General features: G+C 40.4%; 1 protein-coding gene across 1 annotated transcript in view; it reads left to right on the top strand.

Annotated features, from left to right (window-relative positions):
- The window catches only part of LOC126176830 (exportin-5), a 189,116-nt gene that overhangs the window by 91,222 nt on the left and 72,411 nt on the right, over positions 1-25,483 (top strand). The window contains exons 8-12 of the mRNA XM_049924013.1: positions 1,806-2,081; positions 4,395-4,826; positions 9,642-9,834; positions 13,835-14,082; positions 21,423-21,704. Of these exons, the coding sequence (XP_049779970.1) occupies positions 1,806-2,081; positions 4,395-4,826; positions 9,642-9,834; positions 13,835-14,082; positions 21,423-21,704 (1,431 nt within the window). The remainder of the gene's footprint in view (positions 1-1,805; positions 2,082-4,394; positions 4,827-9,641; positions 9,835-13,834; positions 14,083-21,422; positions 21,705-25,483) is intronic.

Here is a 25,483-nt window from a genome sequence, read left to right as displayed (position 1 = left end):
GATCTGAGCTTTTTTTGGCGAACACTCTGAACGTGTCCTTTTTTATTACAGTAAAAGCAAATAGCTTGGCGTGATGGGCAATTCTCACGCGAATGTTTAGTAGCGCACCGCGGGCATGATTGGAGCACTGCATTTGCTTGCCAGTGCGGCACACATGGCTGAGAGCCTGGTGGCAGCGGCGCGGCCGGGTGCGAGGGCTGTTTACTGCTCTGTGCAGCTCGCCTGGCGGGCCGGTTAACCTGACACACGGCTGGCGAAGTTTCAAATGATTCCTGAGCAAAGTCAAGTGTGTCCTACCGATCCAATATGTCCATCGCTTGTTGAAGGGAGGGATTGACTAGTTTCAAAATCTGTTCCCTTATACGAACATCAGAAACGTTCCATGCAATTGCATCACGTACCATAGTATCTGAATATGGGAGTCCACATTGACACTCAAAAGCACAATTCCTAGTAATGCCTTGCAAGGTTGCAACCCACTCCTGATTAGTCTCACCTGCCGTACGTTTTGTACGAAAGAAGGTATACCGTTTCGCAACTACATTGACTGTTGCTTGAAATATGCATCTAGTGCAGACAAAATTTCATCCTAGGACAGAGTTGCTATGTCACGTCGGGGAAATAATTTGACTAACACACAGTAGGTTTGCACACCGATGGACGACAGAAGGAAAGGATGCCGCTCGTTACCTTGAATTCTGTAGGCGGCGAGATGGAATCCAAATTGGCATGACCACTCTGTCCAGCTTTCCAGTGCAGTATCAAAAGGTCTGAAGGTCGGTGCAACTGCTTGTTGTGGCTGCGTTAGCGGTGGGGCAGCGGCTGCCGCATCGTTTTTCATTGCACGTTGACCCTGGACGAGCTGTCCAAGGGCATCCAGTAAGGCCTGCGTCTGCTGATTCTGTAAGCGATAAAATTTGGACAGGACATCTGGAGATTGTGGCGAAGCCATTACACAGTTAAATCAGGGCAGTATAGATAAGAACACCGTTTTTACACTCGTCGCCAATGTTGTGTTGGCAGAAGAGCCAACATTGTATTACTAGAGGAGGCCGAAATGCACGCGCTTTAGCTCACACAGGCTGGCGTGAGGAGGGAAGAACTATACTGACGTGAGGTCTGGAACATGACAAGGAATTAGAATTCAGAATGCGGATGTAATTAGTTTGATACTTAACTTTAATCCATTAATGATGAACGTCACTCTTGACAGTACATGATTCACAATATTATCTGTTCAGAATAGCCTTGCTAGGTCGTAGCAAATGATGTAGCTGAAGGCTATGCTAAACTGTCATCTCGGCAAATGAGAGCGTATGTAGATAGTGAACCATCGGTAGCAAAGTTGGCTGTACAACTGGGCGAGTGCTAGGGAGTCTCTCTAGACTAGACATGCAGTGTGGCAGCGCTCGGTCTGCAATCACTGATAGTGGCGACACGCAGGTCCAACGTATACTAACGGACTGCGGCCGATTTAAGGGCTACCACCTAGCAAGTGTGGTGTCTGGCGGCGACACCATACCTGGAAAAAGCACTAATGCTGTAAAGCTATTGTGAATGCTGTTTTCTGTCATGTGTTACTGAGCTCCTCACTCGGATCTGCTATAGGGGAGTGGTTGCATTTCCATTATATTGCATATTGGACCTTACTTACCTATTCCATATATTTCATCTTGAATACATTGGCAATTATTTTAGTAGAGCACCTAGTTTGTCTTGCTATCTTGTCAGAGTCCTACACATTTTTGACTGAATATGTGATACTGTTATGAAAGTATAAATAGATTCATTTAGCGATTTTTCAGGTTGGGTATCCTTCGTATCGCAATGGCCCAAACGCTGACATTGCAGCATATTCATCCCTCGACTTTGATAGTGACGAGGAGTTTTCTTCCTTCTTTCATCGCTGCAGGTCAGATATGTTGGATACCTTTCGGCAGGCAACAATGGTGGCTCCTCTTGTTACATTTGGATATGTGGAAGAATGGCTCAAGATGCGCATTCAGAAATCTAAAGAAGAACCAGAATTGGAATGCAATATTAATTCACCAACATTTCTGGAATGGGAAGCACTGTCTCAGGTGGGATTACATCTTGAGCAAAAAATGTCTCTCATCCTTGAAGTGCTACGTAGCATTTAAATGTTTTTCATGTCTGCAAGACTAGAATAAAAAAAAAATTATGTATTTTCACTCTTTGCACGAAATTATTCATTTTATTTTGTTTGGTCTTGTTTGGATTACATGTGCACTGGGGACATACTGCTAATAGAGAGGAAAAAACTATGTCTTGTTTATTATAAGCTGTTGTTATAGAGATCCTAGTGTAATTATATTCATTGTGCATTTGGATGAACTTCAGGTTATGAGCAGCAATCGTTTTGAAAGTTTTACTCACTTTCAGAGTGAATTTCATTTGCTTGTAGTATCCAGCCTTAAACAGCAAACATCAATTTATCTTATGGATATTGTAGTCAGTTAGCTTTTTTTCTCATTAATTATTAATGTATGTACGTGGGGTCTGTTCTTTTGGACATGTCCAAAGGAGCAGATACCATTTTGATCCAACAGCCACTATGAATTAAGACACAGAGGATTTACAGACATTGGCTGTGAGTGGGCGTTGATTTAAGTCAATTGAGACAGCCATTGTGGCCGAGCGGTTCTAGGCGCTTCAGTCTGGAACCGCGCGACCGCTACGGTCGCAGGTTCGAATCCAGCCTTGGGCATGGATGTGTGTGATGTCCTTAGGTTAGTTAGGCTTAAGTAGTTCTAAGTTCTAGGGGACTGATGACCTCAGATGTTAAGTCCCATAGTGCTCAGAGCCATTTGAGCAATTTTTTGAAATCAACTGGGAAAGTTGTAAATTTGTGCCAGATCAGTATTTGAACTGGAGTCCTCTGTTTACTCGACAGATGCTCTGACCACTAAGCCATCCAGACACAGTAGTCATCACAGCTGCACAGACTACCCTAGCATGGCGCCCATCAGATTCAAATTCTCAACTTTTCCACACACTACTAATGTAGTGCCCCTGCCTATTAATCTCATTACTTGTGGCATTTCACCGATTCCAATGAGAGTTCGAGCCTTGTGTGCACCTGCACTGAGCAGATCATTAGCTGTCTTTGCCTTAATCATATATAGGTGGTGTCTGTTCTTTTAGATATGTCTCTTGAAGCCTGTTTCGAAGAGACAGCTTACCCCCATTAAGTAACTCTGCATCTTTGATAATAATAGTAAACTTGTTTCTGTAGGATGCTCCGTTCGTTGATAATAACTGTACACTTATCTGTATTTTGCACCCTGCTGGATCGCACCCATGTAGATTATCTGTCTATAATTTTTTTTTTTTTTTTTTTTTTTTTTTTTTTTTTTTTTTTTTTTTTTTTTTTTTTTTTTTTTTTGTCTGGTGTTTCCAAGTGAGAATGACCTGGTGACACTTCATTGCTTCATGTTACTTTTTTTTCCTTTTTTCTTCCAATTTGCAGCATCATGTATCTATGAATATTCAGTACAGCAGTTGTTCTGTACACCATTTTCGAAACCCACGCAAAATTATGCTCCAGTTCAAAGCACTTGAACACAGAGCACACAAATTTGCAGCCTTGCCCACAGATTAGGTGTCTCCTCTTAACACTTGATACCTTTGAAGACAGTGAACATGTTCTCAGATGATCTCTTTTACGATGAGCCTCACCTTGAAATGTGTCGCACTGCTGCCAAAATAACATTAATATGATAACACAAGTTCACAGAGTCCTACACAATTAGAGCAGAGGTACATAGAAGAGTGGGTGCTTGCCTGCACATACTGCCGTTTACTGACGAGGTGGCAACAGCGTGCACTGCGCTTGCTGACCTGTTAGTTGCACAGGAGGTAGGAGCAGGCTCAACATTGGTGTTACCTGGACAAGTTGTCATGTCCTGGCCCCCTTGTTGAACTTTCAAAAGTCACTAGTTGTTTTAATTGCACAACATTGCATGCTTTGTAAAACTGAAATGAAATTCTCAAATCTATGAAACCACAAAGTAGTAATTCATACTTGCAAGTGGTCCATTGTTTTATTTCCTCTTCTAAGTCCAGCCTGTCATTTGCTTGATTGAAAACTGATGCAGCCTTCTCCCCACCTTCTATGCAATTGATGATAATTGTAGTGAATATGTTGTACATTTTGGAGAGGAGACTTGTAGATCTAAAGTTTATGTGTCTACAGATTACATTACTTTGTTGTAATTATGAATGGCAGCTACAGTCCATTAATAACCAATGGTACTTCATGACTAAGCAAGTGCTCTGCTTAACGTTATGTAGTTGTTTTTATTTCTTCAATAACCACCTGAAGTTGCACAATACCAACTTTTCACTGAAGCAAATTCTGCTGTTTGTTCCAGGTTCTCGAGAGCGTTCTGAGCCGAATACTGGTGTGCCAGGAGAGGCCAAGTGTCAGTTCAGGTCTCCATCTCTTGGAGTTGTGCTTGGCATATGAACCCACAGACGCACTCTTGCTGTCGGCCCTGCTATCCTGCATCTCAGCACTGTTTGTATTTCTGAGCATGGGTGCACCTGGTGAAGGTGCAGCACTCCTGCCGCGAGTGCTTGACAAAATATTTGGAGCCCTAGTTTTTGGTGTGCCAGGTCAGGCTAAGGACAGCCGCAGCCGTGCTGTGAAAAATGTTCGCCGACATGCTGCTAGCCTTATGGTAAAAATAGGGCATAAGTATCCACTGCTGTTGCTACCTGTGTTTGAAAGAATTCATGGCACAGTTGAGGGTTTGAATAACGACCCTTCACAACTGTCACGTCTAGAGAAGGTGCTGCTACAGGTAAGCGTTTGGGCCCAAATCTGAATAGTTACATAACGTCCCTGGCTATCATCCTGACAGATACTAAATACTGAGTTGATTTATGCAGGATTCATTATTGAATCACTCTTACTGAATGACGGGGAAGTGGGCATTCTGTTGTATGGACAGTTGTTTTTTGGTTATTTTTGTATGATTTAGGGCATTGCTTCCCCAATATTTAAATACATATTGTAAGTGGTTTGTGATATTGAAATTGAGTTTTTGACAAGTGATAATATGAAACGAAAGATCCCCTGCTGCCTTCCTTATCCTCTCACCGTTGTTACATAATGAGGCTCTGCTCCTCACACTCTGAACATCTCCTGACTATGAGTTTAGAGAGATCCTCCTTGACTTACATTTTTTGTGGATAATACAAAATTTATATATAGATAATTTATTGCTGGTACTTATAAACATCAAATAACGCTAATACTGCAAAAAAATGCTAATACAACTATTTTGTACCACTACAAAACTGCTATAAACATCTTAAATAATTAACCAGCTATTAATACTACTGTTGATGCTATAATTCTGTTCTGTTTGTGTTAATTTATTAGGATGCACCTAAACTGTGGGTGGTTGGTTCCACTTCTGGGTTCACTTTCCCACTACACCAATCAACAGCCATTGTCTGCTGAAATCCTTGGGCATAAGGCAGCAGCATTTCCACTGTAACAACCAATTCCATAGTTCACAGTAATGCCTTAGAATCTATGCTTCAGTGGTTACTTTGTATTGTCTTGTTAGAATGGCAGCATCCTGGCCTGTGGTGAAATGCCTCATGAAGTCGTCCTTGGCCTTCCTGGATGCTGTGACTGCAGTATCATGCAGTGTGTTCCAGGTGACTTGTTCCTCAATGCTGCTTTGAGACCCTCCATCTGTAATGCCTGATAATGATTACCTGCTACATCTTCGTAGAGTGAACAGACCCAGAGAGTGTGCTCTGGAGTGCCCACAAAACCACAGGCACAACTATCATTAAACTGGATTTTGATTTTATGCAGATATGCAACATACGGCCCATGACTGATCGGGAGTTGTATTAGGCTGCTTGACAGGCGAAGAAATCTCATATTTAGTCTCTCTCTCTCTATGGTGTTATGAAGAAATTCATATGTTCTCTTGCATTTTACCACATTTGCAATATGTCATCTTGTATTAACTTTTTTGTATTAGCCTTAGTTCCAAAATTCCTCGTACTTCCATTTGACTGTCTTTCTTCAACCAATAAAGGGCCCCCATTTCCCTCATATCCAAGTCCAGTGGGCATATCCCTAGAATTACTAACAACGCATCATTCAGAGCAGTGCAATAGGTGCCCATTAATCACTTCTCTTTGAACTCTTCTGACAAATATAGCTAGCCTCACAAGTTGCAATCTATGAACCCAAAAGCTTGTACCACATCCTACAAGTGCTGCTAAGTAGATTGGTGGTATGCTCTGTTTGTTTTCAAGGTAAGTCAAAATTGACTATTTGCAGTGGTTATAGTTTTGTGCATTATATTTGTACCTTTTCTGCCTGCCTCCTCTATATGATGTGCAAAATTACAACGTTCATCCAGGAATATCCCTAAATATCTCGTTACTACTCTTCTAATAGTTGCATTGTCTAATTTTATTTTATAATACGTAAAATAAAGAAAGGCTCTTCTATAACTGACATCTGTGCTCCATATATAAACACGCAACAGAAAATAATACTTCAAAGAGATAGAGGGGTTGGCCAGTACTTAACATCAGCTCAGTACAGCCGATAGATACACAAAACAGAACAGAAAGTTTACGTTCCTAGCTTTCGGAACTTTGTTCCTTCATCAGGGAGGAGAGAGGGGAAAGAAAGGGAAAGTGGATTCTGTTACTCACAACCCAGGTTATGAAGCAACAGGGAAAGGAAAACAGGGAGGGTAGCAAGGATGGAGGCATGGTTGTCAGAGGGAAGCCAAAGATCATGTTCTGTTCTGTTTTGTGTATCTATTGGCTGTACTGAGCTGAGGTAAGTACTGGCCAGCCCCTCTATCTCTTTGTTAGTATTTGTTTCACATCTTTATGTGAGATTTTCCAAAATAACACTTCACTAACTTTTGAGCTCATTTCCTTTCTCTAGCAAAAGTACACACACACACACACACACACACACACACACACACACACACACAAGCATATAGTCATCAAAACACACATGCCCGTGGTGTGATGAGACTGACTTGATTACTGGTTATTGAGAGCAGTTGCCTGAGTAGGTGGAAGTGGGTATCGGTAGGGGAGGATGCACAAGGCAAGGAGGGTGTAGCTGGGTATTGTAAGGCAGGTCCTTCAACAGATCACTTATTGGGGTGCACAGTGATATGAAAGGTGTTCAGGGAGTAGAGTACATAACAGAGAAGGGGGAGGACGTAGAAAAGGAAAGAAAAGTGGAGAGGGAAGAAAGAAGGGGTGGGGGGGGGGGGGGGGAGAGAGAGAGAGAGAGAGAGAGAGAGAGAGAGAGAGAGAGAGAGAATGCTTGCATGGGGGTGGGTAGAAAGGAAGTGTGGTTGGAGGTAGAGACCACAAGAGAAGACCCATGAGGAACAGGATAGGAGCAGGGATGGGTAAGGATATTTTGTAGGTTGGGTGGATGGTGGAATACTTCTGTGGGTTATGTAGGTAGGATATCTCTCATTTCTAGACTCAACAGGAGGTAATCAAAGCCCTGCTGAAGGATGTGGTGAACTTTTCAAGGCAATGTTGATATTGGGTTATCAGAGGCGTGCTAGTCAGGGCTAGTTAACAGGTTTATTGGTGGCAGAGGAGGAGATGGCACGGGAGTTACATTTATGGGTGAACTGGATAGAATACTGTTTGTCAATAAAGGCGCTGGTAAGGTTAGCATTTTTATTTCACAACTCCTACTTTTCACTGTGACAACCTAGTTGACTGTGAGCTTCGCACACAGAGACAGCGGTCATGTGTGTGTGAATAGTGCTTGAGTGAATGTTGTGTTTTTTCTGTTTCAAGGAAATACTTAATCTGAAAGCTTAAGATTTTAGCTATCTTTTTCGTTGTGCTTCTCTGCGACGCATTGCCTTCTCAATTGGCTGAGTAGCAATCTGTCATTTCCATAATGTGCTAGTAGCATTTGGGCATCATTGGAACCTTGTTTTGGCGTTTTACTAATAACGTCCATCTCAGCATTCTTCCACAGTGCAGGGATCATTCCTTTCAAGACACATGCATTGTACAGTTTGCACAGGTAGATAGCTAATTGGTCATTTAAGGCTTGTATTACTTAGGTGGGGACCCCATCCTGTCCTTGTGATCTTTTCTTTTTCAAACTTAAAATTATCTGCGTAAATTTTTTGTGTGTAAAGGGTTACGTAAGCGTTTTATTCCTATAATCTTCCCAGAAAATTGTTCATAATCGACAACAATATTGTGTGTCGTCTTTTTCTTCTGTGTCAGGATGCAGTTTTGATTAGCAGGGCAGCTTACTGTACCCTGCATACCGCTACTATTCCATCATTTCTTTTGAGATGGATGAGACAGTTGGTGATTATACTTTCTCATAGACTGTTTTTTTTTATGGTGTTCCCCAGGTTTTGGTTTCTAAGTTAGTCTCCACAAAATGTTTCCATTGTTCCATTTATGTTTTCTGTAATTATTCTGTAAAACATTGTGTAACATGCCTGTAACCGTGCAGCTTTCGGATTCTGTCTTCTTGGGTTATTTTGCTATGATACAGCTCCCTCGTTCCTCATGTTTCTCATCTTAATATCCACAGTGCATCCATCCAGATGCAGGGTACTACTCCAGGATGACTTCTTCTGATAGTTATCAACACCTCTATTGCTGTATATATGGTCACTGCCAGTTCTTGCACTTTATAGTCTACATCATCCTTGATCTTATATACCTCCAGGAACAGGGTGACATAACACTATGTAACATGTGAAAGTGGCACTGGTCCAGTAATCAATATACAACAGTGATGAAGGCAACTTGCAGTAGCATCCCAAACATCAGTTGGTATGACAAAATGATTTTTCTTCTTCTTTTTCTTCTTCTTCTTCTCCCCCCCCCCCCCTTTCCTCCTCCTTCGTTCTATCAGAACTTTCTATACCACATTTATAACGGCATGGTAACATAGTCACAGACCCAAAGCAGTTTTATTGTGTTTGCTTGTTTATCAAGTTTCTGATGTGTATTTAATATTACTAGATTTTTCTGGTTTCAACAGTATAATCATAACGTGAATAACTTTGCATATTTACTGGAGCATAATTACTCTAGATACTACTGGATCTTTCCAAACAAAACTGGCATTGATTATTCACCTTAGATCTGTTACAGTACAGCAGTTCTTAATTTCAGTTATTTATTTGTCCATCTTAATTGTGAAATGAGACTCTTCTGTGCCCATTAGGATTTATCTGTCCTCATTTTCTGTGTGTTGTCTCCATTTTGAAATTTCCATTATATAAAAATTATGACAATTGGCACTAAGTTACTGAAAAAAAAAAAAAAAAATCTTATCGTTCTCTGCTTTTGTTCATTCTTATGGGTGAGCAGTAGTAGGTTAAGCACAGTTTACATCAGTAAAACCATGTATGGCAAATTAAGTAAAATGTATCTAGGAAGAATCGAGATGCATAAATACATAACTTGATTAAAAAAAAATAATAATAATAATAAAATAAAATGCGTTGATGTCATGTAAATGAACATATATTTTGTTGTAGTCAGTAAACCTGTAAAAAGTAAGACCTTGTTGCACTGTTGTGGCTAATTTTGGTGCACCTGATTTATTTCAGGAGGCATTACTGCTAATAAGCAATCATTTCTGTGAATATGAACGTCAGACAAGGTTTGTGGGGGAAATTATTGCACCTGGTGTTGAACAGTGGCATACTTTGGGCCAAGAGGCTTTTAAAGGTCCTAAGGAGTTTATGGCATTTGTTGGCCTTGATCGCCCTCCTGTTGAACCGAGTTGTGATGATGTAAATGGTATGTTTCAAAGATGGTACGCATGATATATTTTTCTTATGATTGATTTTCCTTGTCTGTCAGTATGAGTCGTATTCCTTTCTGTCTAGTACTTTTCTGAATTATGGTATGTTAGTATAGAATATTGTTAAGATTTGTTGCAGTGTTTCATTTCTTTCTCTACCTTATTATTTTCTTTCTACATGCTGTATCCATTGCCTAGTACCAGATACTTCTACATTTTCATAGTTTTCTGTGGCACCAAATTTCATATGCTGCGAGTTTCTAAATTTCAGCAATCAGTGTACCACTTTCATATAGTTATTTGTAGCACAGTATTTGAAACATTTTTCTTCCAAAGGCTTCTTTGCCTGCACCAGTCAGGTTTTTTGATATTTTCTTCAATGATCTGATGTAATATTTTCTTATGGAGGTCAGAATTTCTTCATTTCTTCTATCATGCCTATTACCATTTTGCTTTATAACAGCTCTTTGATGAATATTTATGATAATTTTATTAGAACGGTCCAAATTGCTGTAATTTAATATGTTTTACTGAATTAAGTTTATTCATCTATTTCCTGACATTGCTTAGCTGTAAAAGTACAACTTAGGTCATATCAAGAAAAAAACTGTAAATAAGAATACTTTAATATTGACAGAATAATAATGGAAATACCTGGATGGAAAAATACGTAAAATGAGGAAAAGGCAACCACTCACCACCTACAGCGGATTGACGTGGAGCACAGGAACACACAAAGCAAAACAGCAGTCACACTATGTTATGAGAACTGATTCTTTCTGTACACACTTTAACACACACACAGCCACCCAAACAAACTGTCCCATGGCTATGGTTATTGAGACTCGATTATTAAAAGCAGTTGCTTGATCTGGTGGAGACGGGGAGGGTTTGGGGAAGGACACGAGCACAGGTTGGCAAGAGAGAGGCAGGGCTTTGTATAATGATTCAGTGGCTGCACAAGACAGGAAGAGTGCCAAGAGATGTAGAAAGAGAGAGAGAGAGAGTGAGAGGGAGGGGGGGGGGGGGGGGAAGGGAGAGGGAACAAAGAGAAAGGTGAAGTTGGAAGAAGGAGTGGTGTGGAGAGAAGAGGACAGAGAAGGGAAAAGATAAGATGAGGCCGTGGAAACAGGTTAGGGGAGATTTAGGACAAGAGGATTGCGAGAGTGCAGGATATGCTGGAGAGTCCTGCATGGGACTACTTGTAGCCAAGAAACAGCCTACCGCTCTGACCCAACACCCACACCTCCCTATCAACCCATCATAGTTCACTGATCATGCCATGCTGAAGTACTCTGAGTGCCATATTCATAAAAGCTTCCTCACCTTCTGTGGAACACACTACGATGGACAGCCATCCTATAACATTGTTGTCATTCTTCCTGTGAAAACTGACCCCTGCAGAAGTCTCAGTACTTTGTACAGGACTAATTTCAACCATGTTGGACTTGTAAAGGACCCTCTTTCCTTGACTAGATTTTTCCAGTGAAAACATTTCTTTGCTACACACCCACTGACAGTGGCCTATCAAAACCCCATATAGAACCTTGTTTAAAAGAGTTCCAACCTCCTCGTTCATTCTTATTCCAATCCTACCTCCAGTCCTGCACACCTTGCGTATTTCCTTTGTGGTTACCCCAGATGCAAGACCTGTTCTGTACATCCATTCACCACCTTCTCCTGCAGTCAAGTCACAGGCATTTCCTGCCCAATAAAAGGCAGGGCCGTAGGTGAAAGCAGCCATATTATACATCAGCTCTGCTGAAATTACTGTACATCATTCTATGTGAGAATCACAAGTAACCAACTGTCTACTCACATGAATGGCCTCTGCAAACTGGAAAACCACAATCTTGACCATCCAGTTGGCGTGTGCTGCACATCTCAACACAAATGACTTCAGCAGCTGCTTCACTCCACGGGTCATTTGGATACTCCCTTCCAGCACAAGTTTCTCTGAACTAAGCAGATGGGAATTGTCTGGAGAGACAGTTCTCCAACATACCTTGTACTCTCGCAGTCCTCCTGACCTAAGCTTCTTCTATACTGTTTTCCACTGTCTCACCTTGCCTTTTCCTGTCCTCTTCTGTCCACACCACTTCTCCCACCACTCTTCACACTCCTCTCCCCCTCTCCTCTCCCCTCCACCTCTCCTCTCAGTAAAATCGAAGACTTAACCGTCATCTGGCAAAGTTATTTCAGCCATTTTCTTCAACTGGTGAAACATTTTGCTCATTGATTGATTGATTGATTGATTTATTTATTTATTTATTTTTGCACGTGCGACATACAATCATTTTTGCTTACTGCTGCAAGTTGTTGAACAAGGTGATGGCTGTATATTGCTACCAAAAGATAAGACCAACCAATTTGAGAGCTCATCCTTCTCCATGACTACACCAGGCCACAATACTGCAACTCTTAGTGGTCTTGAAACCTGAAGAAATGTACAAGGCTCAACTTGATAATCCTCCCTACAGACCCCTCACACTGCTATTTTCATTTGTTTGGTCTGCTTAAAGAATCTGTAGGAGGGCAATGGTTTGTAGGTAGCAAGGCATGGAGAAATTCATGTGCATTTGGGTCCTGAAACAACCAGCTTCTTTCTATGATGCTGGAATAAATAAATAAAAAAAAAAAAACCTTTGTTATCACTGGAAAAATGTATTTGCAAAGTAGGAAGCTATATAGAAAAATTATTTAAGATTGAATAACAAGTACTTCGTTTTTGCTCTACTGATCAGTAGAACCAGAACAATGTAATTGTTATTCAGCCTTAGATATGGAATTGTTGTACCAAAAAGTAATGGAAGAATCCACAAATAGAAAAATTGTATTTGGCTTTTAGTTTTCAGTTAGCTATAGCTCATGCTTCTCAACAGAAGTTAAAGAAGACCGCTCAGTCAGTAAAAACAGAACCCTTATAGGATCACTTTGTAAATAAATTTGTTTTGCCTACGAAAGAAGTCAAATATAAATGAAACCTATCAAAAGCCACAAAGCAGTTTGTTGAGTTTATAATACACAAAGTGAAATCAGTAAATCCAAGTATCCTAGCCAGGTAAATTCAACATTAGTTTGTATTTTGTATGCACAAGGTTTCAGCACATAATTCTGTCACTGAAGTAAACTTCCAAAAATATTTCTGTCACTGAGGGGGACAAAAATAATAACAGTCCCATCCATTGGTTCTTTAGTGAACTGCCAATCTAACAGTTCCATCTATTGATTATTTGGTGTATTATGCTGTCGCAAAGGTAAGCATCCAAACTACTAAGCTGAGCACTCTCCTAAAACTTTAAATTACAATATCTTTTTTGTTTGAATCAAATTTTGATGAAATGAAACCTATGTGATGACCCAACTATGTTCAAGTTAACTGTGAAAACCCCACGAAAATTCATCTAGTAGTTTTGGAGGTTAATGACAATATTATGAGAAGGATAGATTGCTACTCACAACATAGCAGGGATGCTGAGTTGTAGATAGGCACAACAGAAAGACTATCAAGCAAGTAAGCTTTCAGCCAAAAAGGCTTTAACTGGAATTCGACAACACACACGTTCAGACAGACATGACAGTTTTAGATAAATCTTTAAACCACGATATCATTTTCTTCCCTCCCATGATCCAATTTTGATGAAAAAGAGAGTATACATTGCCCAAAGCAACACTCAGGTTACCTGTGGAAACGCCTTGAAAGTCATCTAGTAGTTTTGGAGATTGGTGTATTCAGACAGACAGAGACAATGTTTTTACAATTTTATTATTAGTATGGAGAATTTTTTTTTATAAAACCCTGTTTTATATTTGATTTATCCTCTATATTAAATCATTGTGATTTGGACCTTTTTATTAAAAGTTTATATTACTAACAGCTACTGTCGTATGCATAAAATAATATAAAATATTATTATGATAGCATAATGTATTTTTTTGTGGTATCACTTGTGCAGGTCACATAATGTATTGTTTTTTGTGGTGTTACTTGTGCAGGTCAGAACAGATCACACATTCTGTTCTGCATTCATCTGTTCATGGCTGTGGTGAAACGCTGCATGTGGCCAGAGGATCCTGATCGTGCGGCTCGGGGAGGATTTGTTGTAGGATACACAGAAGCTGGAAATCCAATATGTCGGAATCCTGCTGCCCCCCATTTAATTCCCTTACTTCCAAATTTACTGATGCTGATTCGTGTTTTCAACATGCTGTGGACGCCAGAAGCACTGGCTCTGCTGTCAGAGGTGAGAAATGTTATGTTACCAAATCATATTGCTGTCTTTTGTAATTATGGAGAATAAAACAGTATTGTTAGTTTTTTTTTATAATAGCATGAAATGCATGTTTATATACTGCTCTGTTTATCATGTTTTAAGGAAAGACCTAAGACGGTGCTTTTCTTAATGTGCTATAATGGCTTTGCCTGAGATACAGGTTTCTCCTTGGCAATTTCAGGCTGAAATCAACAGACAAAAGATCTAGGCAGGTAGAAATCTAGAGCAGGTAACTGCTCATCTGAAGTTAAGTGAGGGGCAGTGCAAAAGCATTATCTTTTAAGTGTGCGTAGGCACCACTGACATTTGTCTGCACATGATCAGCTATTTGTACTCATTTTTATACAAGGGATCACAGGTATCTTTGACAGAAAAGATGCGAATAGTCAACTATGTGCCCATGAGTCAGTATTTATGATGTCCATGTGTGGTGAGAGCAGATAACCAAAATTCTTTCCACTTTGATTCTCACATTTCACTGGAAAATTAGCTCTCTCTCTCTCTCTCTCTCTCTCTCTCTCTGTGTGTGTGTGTGTGTGTGTGTGTGTGTGTGTGTGTGTGTTGGATGACAGGGTGATGTCTTTGGGGGAGGGGGTGGGGTGGTAGCTACTTAAATAACTTTAACAAGGCAAGCATCACCATTTTTCTTTGTGTGGTTTTACTGTGTGCATGGGTGGTTTCATAATGATGGCTTCCGTACATTGGTTTCTGTAATTATTAGGAATGTCAGCATTGTAATAATATTTTGTTGGTATGTAATTCTGCATGCTGTTACTTGCACCCAGACTTTGATGTGTACAAGATAAGCCTCTAGTATAAGAGTGGAAGTGCAGACTACATATAGTCTCCTGACTGAACAGTTTTTTTAGTATAAAAAAATAGTAAATCATGTGTGATAGCTGTGATTTTTATGGTTTTTACCAGTACTATTTATGTAAGATTTATTCCCACATACTCAAATTGATTGTTGATTCCATTCTTCTGTGCTATGTTGTGGCAACAGGCATAGTCAGTTTGGTCAGATCCTGGAAGAGGGTTTTAAGATGGTGCTTGTAAGTGGTGAAGGCTACGGGGTTGGTTGTTGGAGTATATTGGGGGGGGGGGGGGAGGGGGGGGGACACAAGAAGAAAGATTATTGACCTCCTGTCTTGATGTTAAGTGGACAGTCAATATAGTTTGAAAGTGAAGAAAACCTGATCCACTGAAGTACGACGGGCATTTGAAAAGTCTCTGCAAAGTCTGGCACGTATCGAGGTCATGTTTAGTTAGTAGCATCTTTGGAAAGAACGCACACTAAGTTTCAGCCATATTCATCTATTTCTTTGTGTTTGGCATTCGTGTGAATCAAGGAAGTTGAGTGATTGTCAAAAAATGGATGTAAAAGAATTTCGTGTGGTGATTAAACATTACTTTATGAATGGCAAAATGCCTCAGGAGACTAAAGAGAAGCTTGATAAACATTACGGTGGCTCTGCCCCTTCGATTAGAACTGTTTGTAAGTGGTTTCAAAATTTTCAGAGTGGGCATATGGGCACAAGTGACGCTGAACGTTTTGGACGCCCTGTGGAGGTTACGACTCCAGAAATCATTGATAAATTCCATGATATACTGATGGGTGACAGAAGAGTTTAGGTGCGTGAGATTGCTAGTGCTGTGGGCATCTCGAATGAAGGGGTACATAATATTTTGCATAAACATTTGGACATGAGAAAGCTATCTGCAAGATGGGTTCTGCGATTGCTCATGCTTGACCAAAAATGGAATCGTGTGAAGTGTTGCAAGGATGGTTTGCAGCTGTTCAGGAAGAATCCGCAGGACTTTAAGCATTGTTTCATCACTGTGGATGAAACATGGCTACGTTACTATACTCCTGAGATCAAAGAACAATCTAAACAATGGGTTACCAAGGGAGAATCCACACCACAAAAGGTGAAGACCATTCCTTCGGCTGGAAAGGTTATGGCGACTGTCTTTTGGGATTCGCAAGCAATAATCCTCATCGACTATCTGGGAAAGGGTAAAACTATTACAGGTGCATATTATTCATCGTTATTGGACTGTTTGAAAACCGAGCTGCAAGAAAAACACGCAAATGGACCTTAAAAAAGTCCTTTTCCATCATGACAATGCATCAGCACACACCTCAGCAGTTGTGGTCGCAAAATTAATGGAAATAGGATTTGAACTCGTTTCTCATCCTCCCTATTCTCCAGACTTGGCTCCCTTGGACTACTGTTTGTTCCCCAATTTGAAGAAATGGCTGGCGGAACAAAGATTTTATTCAAACGTGGAGGTGATTGCAGCAACTAATAGCTATTTTGCAGACTTGGACAATTCCTATTATTTGGGAGGGATCAACAAATTAGAACAGTGTTGGACGAAGTGTCTAAGTCTAAAAGGAGACTGTCGAAAAATAAAAAAGGTTTACCCCAAACACGTAAGTAGTTTTTATTTTTGCACGGACTTTTCAAATACCCCTCATATTGCAGAGTTTCAGGGTTATATGATGTGCTGCACGAGAACTTCAGCAACATTTGCTATTCCAAAAAAGTCTTAAGTAGCATACATTTCTGGATATTCAACAGGATTATCAGTTCAGTTTTTAGCACATATTTCAGCTATTGGTTTTGTACGGATTCCTGTTTCAGCTGTGACCGCACTTGTAATATTTTGAGAATTGGTTAGGTCCACTTCACATGCTACTGTGATCATCAATATGCTGTCCCAACTCTGGAGTACAGGCACTGATTGTGTCAAAGATCATCACTCACAGAATGTGCAGATGATGAATGATTATTAAGAGTTCAAACAGTGAGAGCATTGAATATCATCAATCACTTATAGATGTTAAAACACCATGTTGAAAGTGGAACCAGTAATCAGTTTTCACGTTTAGTGTAAAGTCTGGAGCCGGCCGCTGTGGCCGAGTGGTTCTGCGTGCTTCAGTCCGGAACCACGTGACTGCTATGCTCGCAGGTTCAAATCCTGCCTCAGGCACAGATGTGTGTGATGTCCTTAGGTTAGTGGGGTTTAAGTAGTTCTAAGTTCTATGGGACTGATGACCTCAGTTGTTAAGTCCCATAGTGCTCAGAGCCATTTTTTGTAAAGTCTGGAGGATACGCACTTGTGATTAATATTATACAAATTCTCTCTCTTTCCTTTCTTCCCATTTACCCATTTTGTTTCCTACCTTGAATAAGGGACATACGTTGCTTCTTATATGTTATGAATGACAGCACACTTATTTTATTGCTGCTATTGAAATAGGATATCTTAATTTCATGTTAGCAATGTTCGGCAAAACTGAGAAAGTGAAATGAGCAAAAAATCTGGTAATAAAGTGCTTCTACTGTCAATATTGCGTTTTGTTCAGCAATGTACATTTCAAAGCACAGCTTCATCTTCTGGGTTTTATTTGGCAATTGAAGAACTTTCATTGTAATGTCAATGTGACAGAAAAATGTATCTGTCAATTTTACGTCTTTTTGTTGCCTGTTACATCATAGTGAAGTTTCTTATTCTTGTTATTTACACTTTCGTATGTATATCACAGTTTTCAAAGACTCTACTCTTTATGTGTATGAGTTTGTCACCGGATTGCTTAATAAGAGTGATGATTTGTCAGTGCTTGGTTAGGTGAAATATGAAGCAGACCAGTGCACTGTCAAAGTTGAAAATTGGTGTAAAGCTAATTCCCTTTGTGACAAACCGAAAAAAAAAAAATAATTACAAGACGTGTATGTATCGTGGAATAATAACACTGAACTTGAGCAGAGCTCAAATGCTGTTAATTTCCTTGGAATCTCAATTGATTCAAAATTATCCTGGGGTAGCCAAATAGAAAAAGTGGGAAGCAGCATTAGCAAAGGAATATTTGCTCTAAGGAAGCTGCATCTTTGTCTAAACGTGCCAGTACTTAAAGTGGTTTATTTTGCTTTAATACACAGTCACATTTCCTATGGTACAATACTGTGGGGACATCAAAGCAAGGCAGCTAATGTCTTCAAACTACAAAAGAAGGCAATAAGACTGATATGTAGCTTGGCACCCAGAGCTCACTGTAGGCCAAGCTTTAAAAAATTACAGATTATGACCCTGCCGTCAATATTTGTACTACAGTGTGTAATGCATATTAAGGATAACTATCCGAGTTATCAATAGTATGACATGTGACATAATTATAACACAAGAAACAAGCAGGACCTAGTTTCTTTCTGATGTAACTATAAAAAAACACAATAGTGCTTCTTATACAAGTCCATAAAATTTTTTAATGTCATACCCCAACATATCAGGGATCTTCCAATTCAACAATTCAAAAGAAAAGTAAAAGAATTTCTTCTTGAGCTCAGCATTTATGAAACTGATGAATTTTTAAGGGAGGCAAAGAATATGGTATGACTACACTTTTTGATTAGTTTTTATATGCTTCTATATATGAGTAAGTCTGTAATTGGCTAAATTTACTATGCAATATCAATTTGTACCAGAAGTTTCTCTGTTTTGTATTTATGTGAAGGTACCATAATTATTTGTGTAATATTTTTCTTGTTTTTGTAATTATTTGTGTAACATTTATACTGTGTAATATTGACTTTTGTAATGCCTCAGATGATCTCTGAGGTCTCTACAACAATAAAATCAATCAATCAATCCATCATATAATTTTCTGCTGCAAAAACTATAATTCCTTCAATAAACATAATACATCAAAAGAAGTCAGTAGCCAGGGTAGAGCATACTAAGTTTTTGGGTGTACATACAGATGAGAATCTTAATTGGAAAATTCATATTTTGGATCTCCTAAAGCGACAAGGTTCAGCAACTTTTGCAATCAGAATAACTGCCAATTTTGAGGATGTAGAAATTAGTAAGCTAATATACGTTGCATACTTCCACCCTCTGATGTCATATGGAATAATATTCTGGGGCAACTCAACAGTTAGGCAAAAGGTATTCACTGCTCGAAAGAAAGTAGTTAGAATAATGTGTGGGGTTCATAGTCGCACATCTTGTAGGCATCTGTTTAAAAGGTTAGGTATTCTTACAACTGCTTCACAGTACATTTACTCAGTAATGAAATTTTTTCTCAACAACATGGACCAGTTTAAAATTAACAGCGACATTCATGATTATAATACCAGAAAAAAGAAAGACCTACACTATCCTTTACTCAAACTATCTTTGGCAGAGAAAGGGGTATAAAACTTTTGATAAGTTACCAGATGAAATAAAATGTCTGACAGACAGCAGTAATAGTTTCAAAAACAAATTGAAATCATACCTCCTTGACAACTCCTTCTATACCATAGATGAATTTTGAATATGAGTAAATAAATCTGGAGATACAATATGTGCATTTTGTGCCATTTAATGGAATGGGATAGATAATAGAAATATTTGGTTATAACACTATAACGTAAACACAAAAAAAAAAAAAAATAAAATAAAAAAAATAAAACACAGAAAAAATTTGTTTCCTGTGTGCATTTCTTGTGCATTTGACACGTTCCACATCATAATGGTTTTTCCGTGCTATTGATCAATGGAACACGTAACTAGCTAACTAACCTAGGGTGTTATGAGAGTGATTAACAACAAACTGAAGTGGGAGACATTGCAAGAGAGATTGTGCATTATGGAGTGTCTTACTCACAAAATTCTGAGAGTCCATGTCCAAAATGGATCAAGAAACCTATTGCTTCCTCCAACATTTTGTATAATGACTGTGATGTCCAAACTTCAGAAATTCAAGAACAAAGCAAGGATTCTGGCACTCTTTCATTCTGCATACCATTCATGAAAATAGTGCTGTGTAGTTCAGTGCGTAAGTGACACACTACAGATCCAAAGTGCTGGCATTCAATCCTCAGTTGGTTCTGCCATGTTCTTTGTCACTTAGAATGTCTTTCGCCCCAGGAAATGCCAATGTAGTTTGGAGGCCACATGAATTGCAAGTCCCTTTATAACTGGTGTAATTCAGTTCAAAGATGAAGGCAAATGCATACAACCCTAGTGGGACCCTGCAAATTAAAGCCCTGTGGTGTTCAAACAAACCTTTAGATTCCAGAATGAGATTTTTACTCTGCAGCGGAGTGTGCGCTGATATGAAACTTTCTGACAGATTAAAACTGTATGCTGGACCAAGACTCGGACTTGGGACCTTTGCCTTTCACAGGCAAGTGCTCTACCTTCTGAGCTACCCAAGCACAACTCATGGCCCCTTATCATAGCTTTAATTTTGCTAGTACCTCATCTCTTACCTTCCAAATTTCACAGAAGCTCTCCTGCAAACCTATCAGAACTAGCACTCTTGGAAGAAAAGATATTGCGAAGACAAGGCTTAGCCACAGCCCGGGGGATGTTTCTAGAATGAGAAATTCACTCTGCAGCAGAGTGTGCGCTGATATGAAACTTCCTGGCGGATTAAAACTGTGTGCCGGACCGAGACTCGAAGTCGGGACGTTTGCCATTCACGGGCAAGTGCTCTTGGTCCGGCACACAGTTTTAATTTGCCAGGAAGTTTCATATCAGCGCACACTTCACTGCAAAGTGAAAATCTCATTCTGGAAACATCCCCCAGGCTGTGACCAAGCCATGTCTCCACAATATCCTTTCTTCAAGGAGTGCTAGTTCTGCTAGGTTCACAGGAGAGCTTCTGTGAAGTTAGGAAGGTAGGAGATGATGTATTGGCAGAAGTAAAGTTGTGATGAGGGGGCATGAGCTGTGCTTGGGTAGCTTAGGAGGTAGAGCACTTACCCACAAAAGGCAAAGGTCTCTAGTTCGAGTCTTGGTCCGGCACACAGTTTTAATCTGCCAGGAAGTTTCAGACCTTTAGTTTGAGAGGACAGCTTCACCTTTATTTTACTGTCCATGAATGGAATAGGAAGGGGGCAGGGGGATGATTAGATTAGTACACTATCTACTCTTTGCTACCCATTGTACAGTGACTTGAGGAGTACAAATGTAGATGTTACATAGACATCACAGAGAAGGTTCTTTGTAGCCAACCGAGATTATGAAGATGTAGTTGTGCTTCAACAGAGCATTTCCTCTGTATGGTGAGTAGCAGTCTATCCTGTCATATTATTATTATTATTATTATTATTATTATTATTTTGACCTGGATTTTCTGTTGTTAAACTTCATTATAAGTGTCAGCCAGATTAATGTTTGCACAGTCACTTTATATGTAGCCATTGCTTTTTATCTTTCCACATTTTGTAGTTCCAAATTTTTCATTTGATGTTTGTATATAACTTACGTAAACAATGATTGTAACAGCTATCTTCTTCACTATGGGTGTGCAGGGCTACCGAAACGCTCACGCGATGTTGTCAGTGGAACGAAACAACCTGTTAGGCATGGGCAGTCCGTGCCCCACGGCCTCAGACTCTGTGCTGGATCGAACTGCAGCAACCTCTTGGCAACGTTCGTACACACCTCTGGACCGTATGCAGCACTTCCTCAGCAATGTCCATGATACCTGTTACCATATCCTGGGATACGCTGGTCCGAGCATGGGGAGGGACTTCTACAGCTTACGTGGTCTTGCTGGTTCACTTGTTGCCTCTGTTTTTTCAAATTTGGAGGTAATTTATAATATTTAATGATGTTCATGTTAGTTTATTAAGATGTCTTTTTTAAGTAAGTAAGTAGTAGTGTTATATTAAACACAAATATATTTTTAAACTGTTTTATTACTACACAAATGCCTGTATGTTAATCTGTTATTGAACATGATTTCTACCAGTATTAAGGCACTATCACTATGAACAACTAATTTCTGAATTCCATTCACATAAAAATCTACTGCGTAATTTGCCAAACTGAATGACCAGTTTGATCTCGCCGTGCTGGTGCTGACCACCTAAATGTTCTTTCAGTTTTAAGTGCAAGCACAAGTGGTAGTCACTTGGTGCAAAATCAGGGCTGTATAGAGGGTGGTTGAATTGTTCCCAGCCATATGAATCGATGAGATTTTGTGTCCATTTAACTCTATGTGGGAACAAATGGCGAAGCAATTAAATCCGTTTACTTAGATTGTCACACTTTTTATTCTGGATCGCTCAAAGCAGTTTCGTTAAGGCCTCAGAATATGTCTTTGAATTAATTGTGTTACCTTGATGCAAGTTACATCCCTTGCCTTTCACAAAACACAGTGCCTGTGAGTTTTAGGGCAGAAATTGGGTACTTGAAATCCACTTTGGGGGGTGATGCTGAATACTTCTGTTCCATTTCATGGACAGCTGTTTCTGTTGTTATGTAACATGAACCATCCATATTTCTTCTCCAGTGACAATTAGGCTTGAAAAATTCATCACTTACATTACTGTAGCACTCAAGGAAATACAAAACCTTGCTACACAATTTGTTTTATGAACCTCATTCAGCAATTTTGTTACCAACTGGGAACACAACTTCTGGTAATTTACAATATTACAGTGCCTGTTATTCTGATGACAATGCAGTGCGGCAACCACAGCCGTTACGAAACACATCAGATGATATCGCAATTGCAAATAATGACTACTATCAGCTGTAGAATGGAATGAAGGCACTGAAAATTTGTGCAAAACTGGAACTTGAACGCGGATTTCCCACTTATCGCAAGCTACCATCACGCTGTAGAATGGAATGACAACAATGAAAATTTGTGCCAGACCGGGACTTGAACGCAGATTTGCCACTTATTGCGACTGGTCGCCTTACCATTTGGCTATCTATGCATGATTCATGGCCAGACCCAAATTTCCATATGTTGTCAACCATACATCTACGATCTATACTCTCACATCCATTATGTGTATTCCTGTACAGATCAGACGTTGTACTTGAAAGTTGCATACCCGGTATCAGCAAATAAATACTATATTGCGGGACCTGTGTTATTCTGATGACGATGCACTGCAACGACCACAGCCGGTTTGAAACACATAAGATGAATTCGCAACTGCGAATAATGACTACCATCAGCTGTAGAATTTTCATTGTCACCATTCCATTCTGCAGCTGATGGTAGTCATTATTCGCAATTGTGAATTCATCTGATGTGTTTCATAACAGTTGTTGTCACCGCAGTGAATCGTCATCAGAATAACACAGGCACTGCAATATCGTATTTATCTGCCGATACCGGGCATGCAACTTTCGAGCATAATGTCTGATCTGTACAGTAATACACATAATTGATGTGCGAGTAATGATTGTAAACATATGTTTGACAACATATGGAAGTTTGGGTCTGTCCATGAGCCGTGCACGGATAGATAAATGGTAAGGCGTCCAATCGCAATAAGTGGCAAATCTGGCTTCAAGACCCGGTCCGGCACAAACCTTCATTGTCGTCATTCCAATCTACAGCTGATGGTAGTCATTATTCGCAATTGCGAATTCATCTGAACTTTTAACTTCATTGTCGATAGATTGTGAATATTTGAATTAATAGAGGGAAACATTCCACGCGGGAAAAATATATGTAAAAACAAAATTATGAGACTTACCAAACAAAAGCGCTGGCAGGTCGATAGGCACACAAACATACACACAAAATTAAAGCTTTCGCAGCAAACCGTTGCTTCATCAGGAAGGAGAGGGAAAGACAAAAGGATGTGGGTTTTAAGGGAGAGGGTAAGGAGTCCTTCCAATCCCGGGAGCGGAAAGACTTACCTTAGGGGGAAAAAAGGACAGGTATACACTCGCACACACACACACACACATATCCATCTGCACATACACAGACACAAGCAGACATTTGTAAAGGCAAAGAGTTTGGGCAGAGATGTCAGTCGAGGTGGAAGTAAAGAGGCAAAGATGTTGTTGAAAGACAGGTGAGGTATGAGTGGCGGCAACTTGAAATTAGCGGAGGTTAAGGCCTGGTGGATAATGAGAAGAGAGGATATACTGAAGGGCAAGTTCCCATCTCCGGAGTTCTGACAGTTTGGTGTTAGTGGGAAGTATCCAGATCACCCGGACAGTGTAACACTGTGCCAAGATGTGCTGGCCGTGCACCAAGGCATGTTTATCAACAGGGTGATCCTCATTACCAACAAACACTGTCTGCCTGTGTCCATTCATGCGAATGGACAGTTTGTTGTTGGTCATTCCCACATAGAACGCTTCACAGTGTAGGCAGGTCAGTTGGTAAATCACGTGGGTGCTTTCACACGTGGCTCTGCCTTTGATCGTGTACACCTTCCGGGTTACAGGATTGGAGTAGGTGGTGGTGGGAGGGTGCATGTGATAGATTTTACACCGAGGGCGGTTACAAGGGTAGGAGCCAGAGGGTAGGGAAGGTGGTTTGGGGATTTCATAGGGATGAACGAAGAGGTTACGAAGGTTAGGTGGACGGCGGAAAGACACTCTTGGTGGATTGGGGAGGATTTCATGAAGGATGGATCTCATTTCAGGGCAGGATTTGAGGAAGTCGTATCCCTGCTGGAGAGCCACATTCAGAGTCTGATCCAGTTCTGGAAAGTATCCTGTCACAAGTGGGGCACTTTTGGGGTTCTTCCGTGGGAGGTTCTGGGTTTGAGAGGATGAGGAAGTGGCTCTGGTTATTTGCTTCTGTACCAGGTCGGGAGGGTAGTTGCGGGATGCGAAAGCTGTTGTCAGGTTGTTGGTGTAATGCTTCAGGGATTCCGGACTGGAGCAGATTCGTTTGCCACGAAGACCTAGGCTGTAGGGAAGGGACCGTTTGATGTGGAATGGGTGGCAGCTGTCGTAATGGAGGTACTGTTGCTTGTTGGTGGGTCTGATGTGGACGGACGTGTGAAGCTGGCCATTGGACAGGTGAAGGTCAACATCAAGGAAAGTGGCATGGGATTTGGAGTAGGACCAGGTGAATCTGATGGAACCAAAGGAGTTGAGGTTGGAGAGGAAATTCTGGAGTTCTTCTTCACTGTGAGTCCAGATCATGAGGATGTCATCAATAAATCTGTACCAAACTTTGGGTTTGCAGACCTGGGTAACCAAGAAGGCTTCCTCTAAGCGACCCATGAATAGGTTGGCGTATGAGGAGGCCATCCTGGTACCCATGGCTGTTCCCTTTAATTGTTGGTAGGTCTGGCCTTCAAAAGTGAAGAAGTTGTGGGTCAGGATGAAGCTGGCTAAGGTAATGAGGAAAGAGGTTTTAGGTAGGGTGGCAGGTGATCGGCGTGAATGGAAGTGCTCCATCGCAGCGAGGCCCTGGACGTGCGGAATATTTGTGTATAAGGAAGTGGCATCAATGGTTACAAGGATGGTTTCCGGGGGTAACATACTGGGTAAGGATTCCAGGTGTTCGAGAAAGTGGTTGGTGTCTTTGATGAAGGATGGGAGACTGCATGTAATAGGTTGAAGGTGTTGATCTACATAGGCAGAGATACATTCT

This window comes from Schistocerca cancellata, chromosome 3, assembly GCF_023864275.1.
Source record: "Schistocerca cancellata isolate TAMUIC-IGC-003103 chromosome 3, iqSchCanc2.1, whole genome shotgun sequence".
Classification (NCBI taxonomy): Eukaryota; Metazoa; Arthropoda; class Insecta; order Orthoptera; family Acrididae; genus Schistocerca; species Schistocerca cancellata.
Note: the sequence above shows the minus strand (reverse complement) of the source record. Positions and strands in the feature narration are given on the sequence as shown.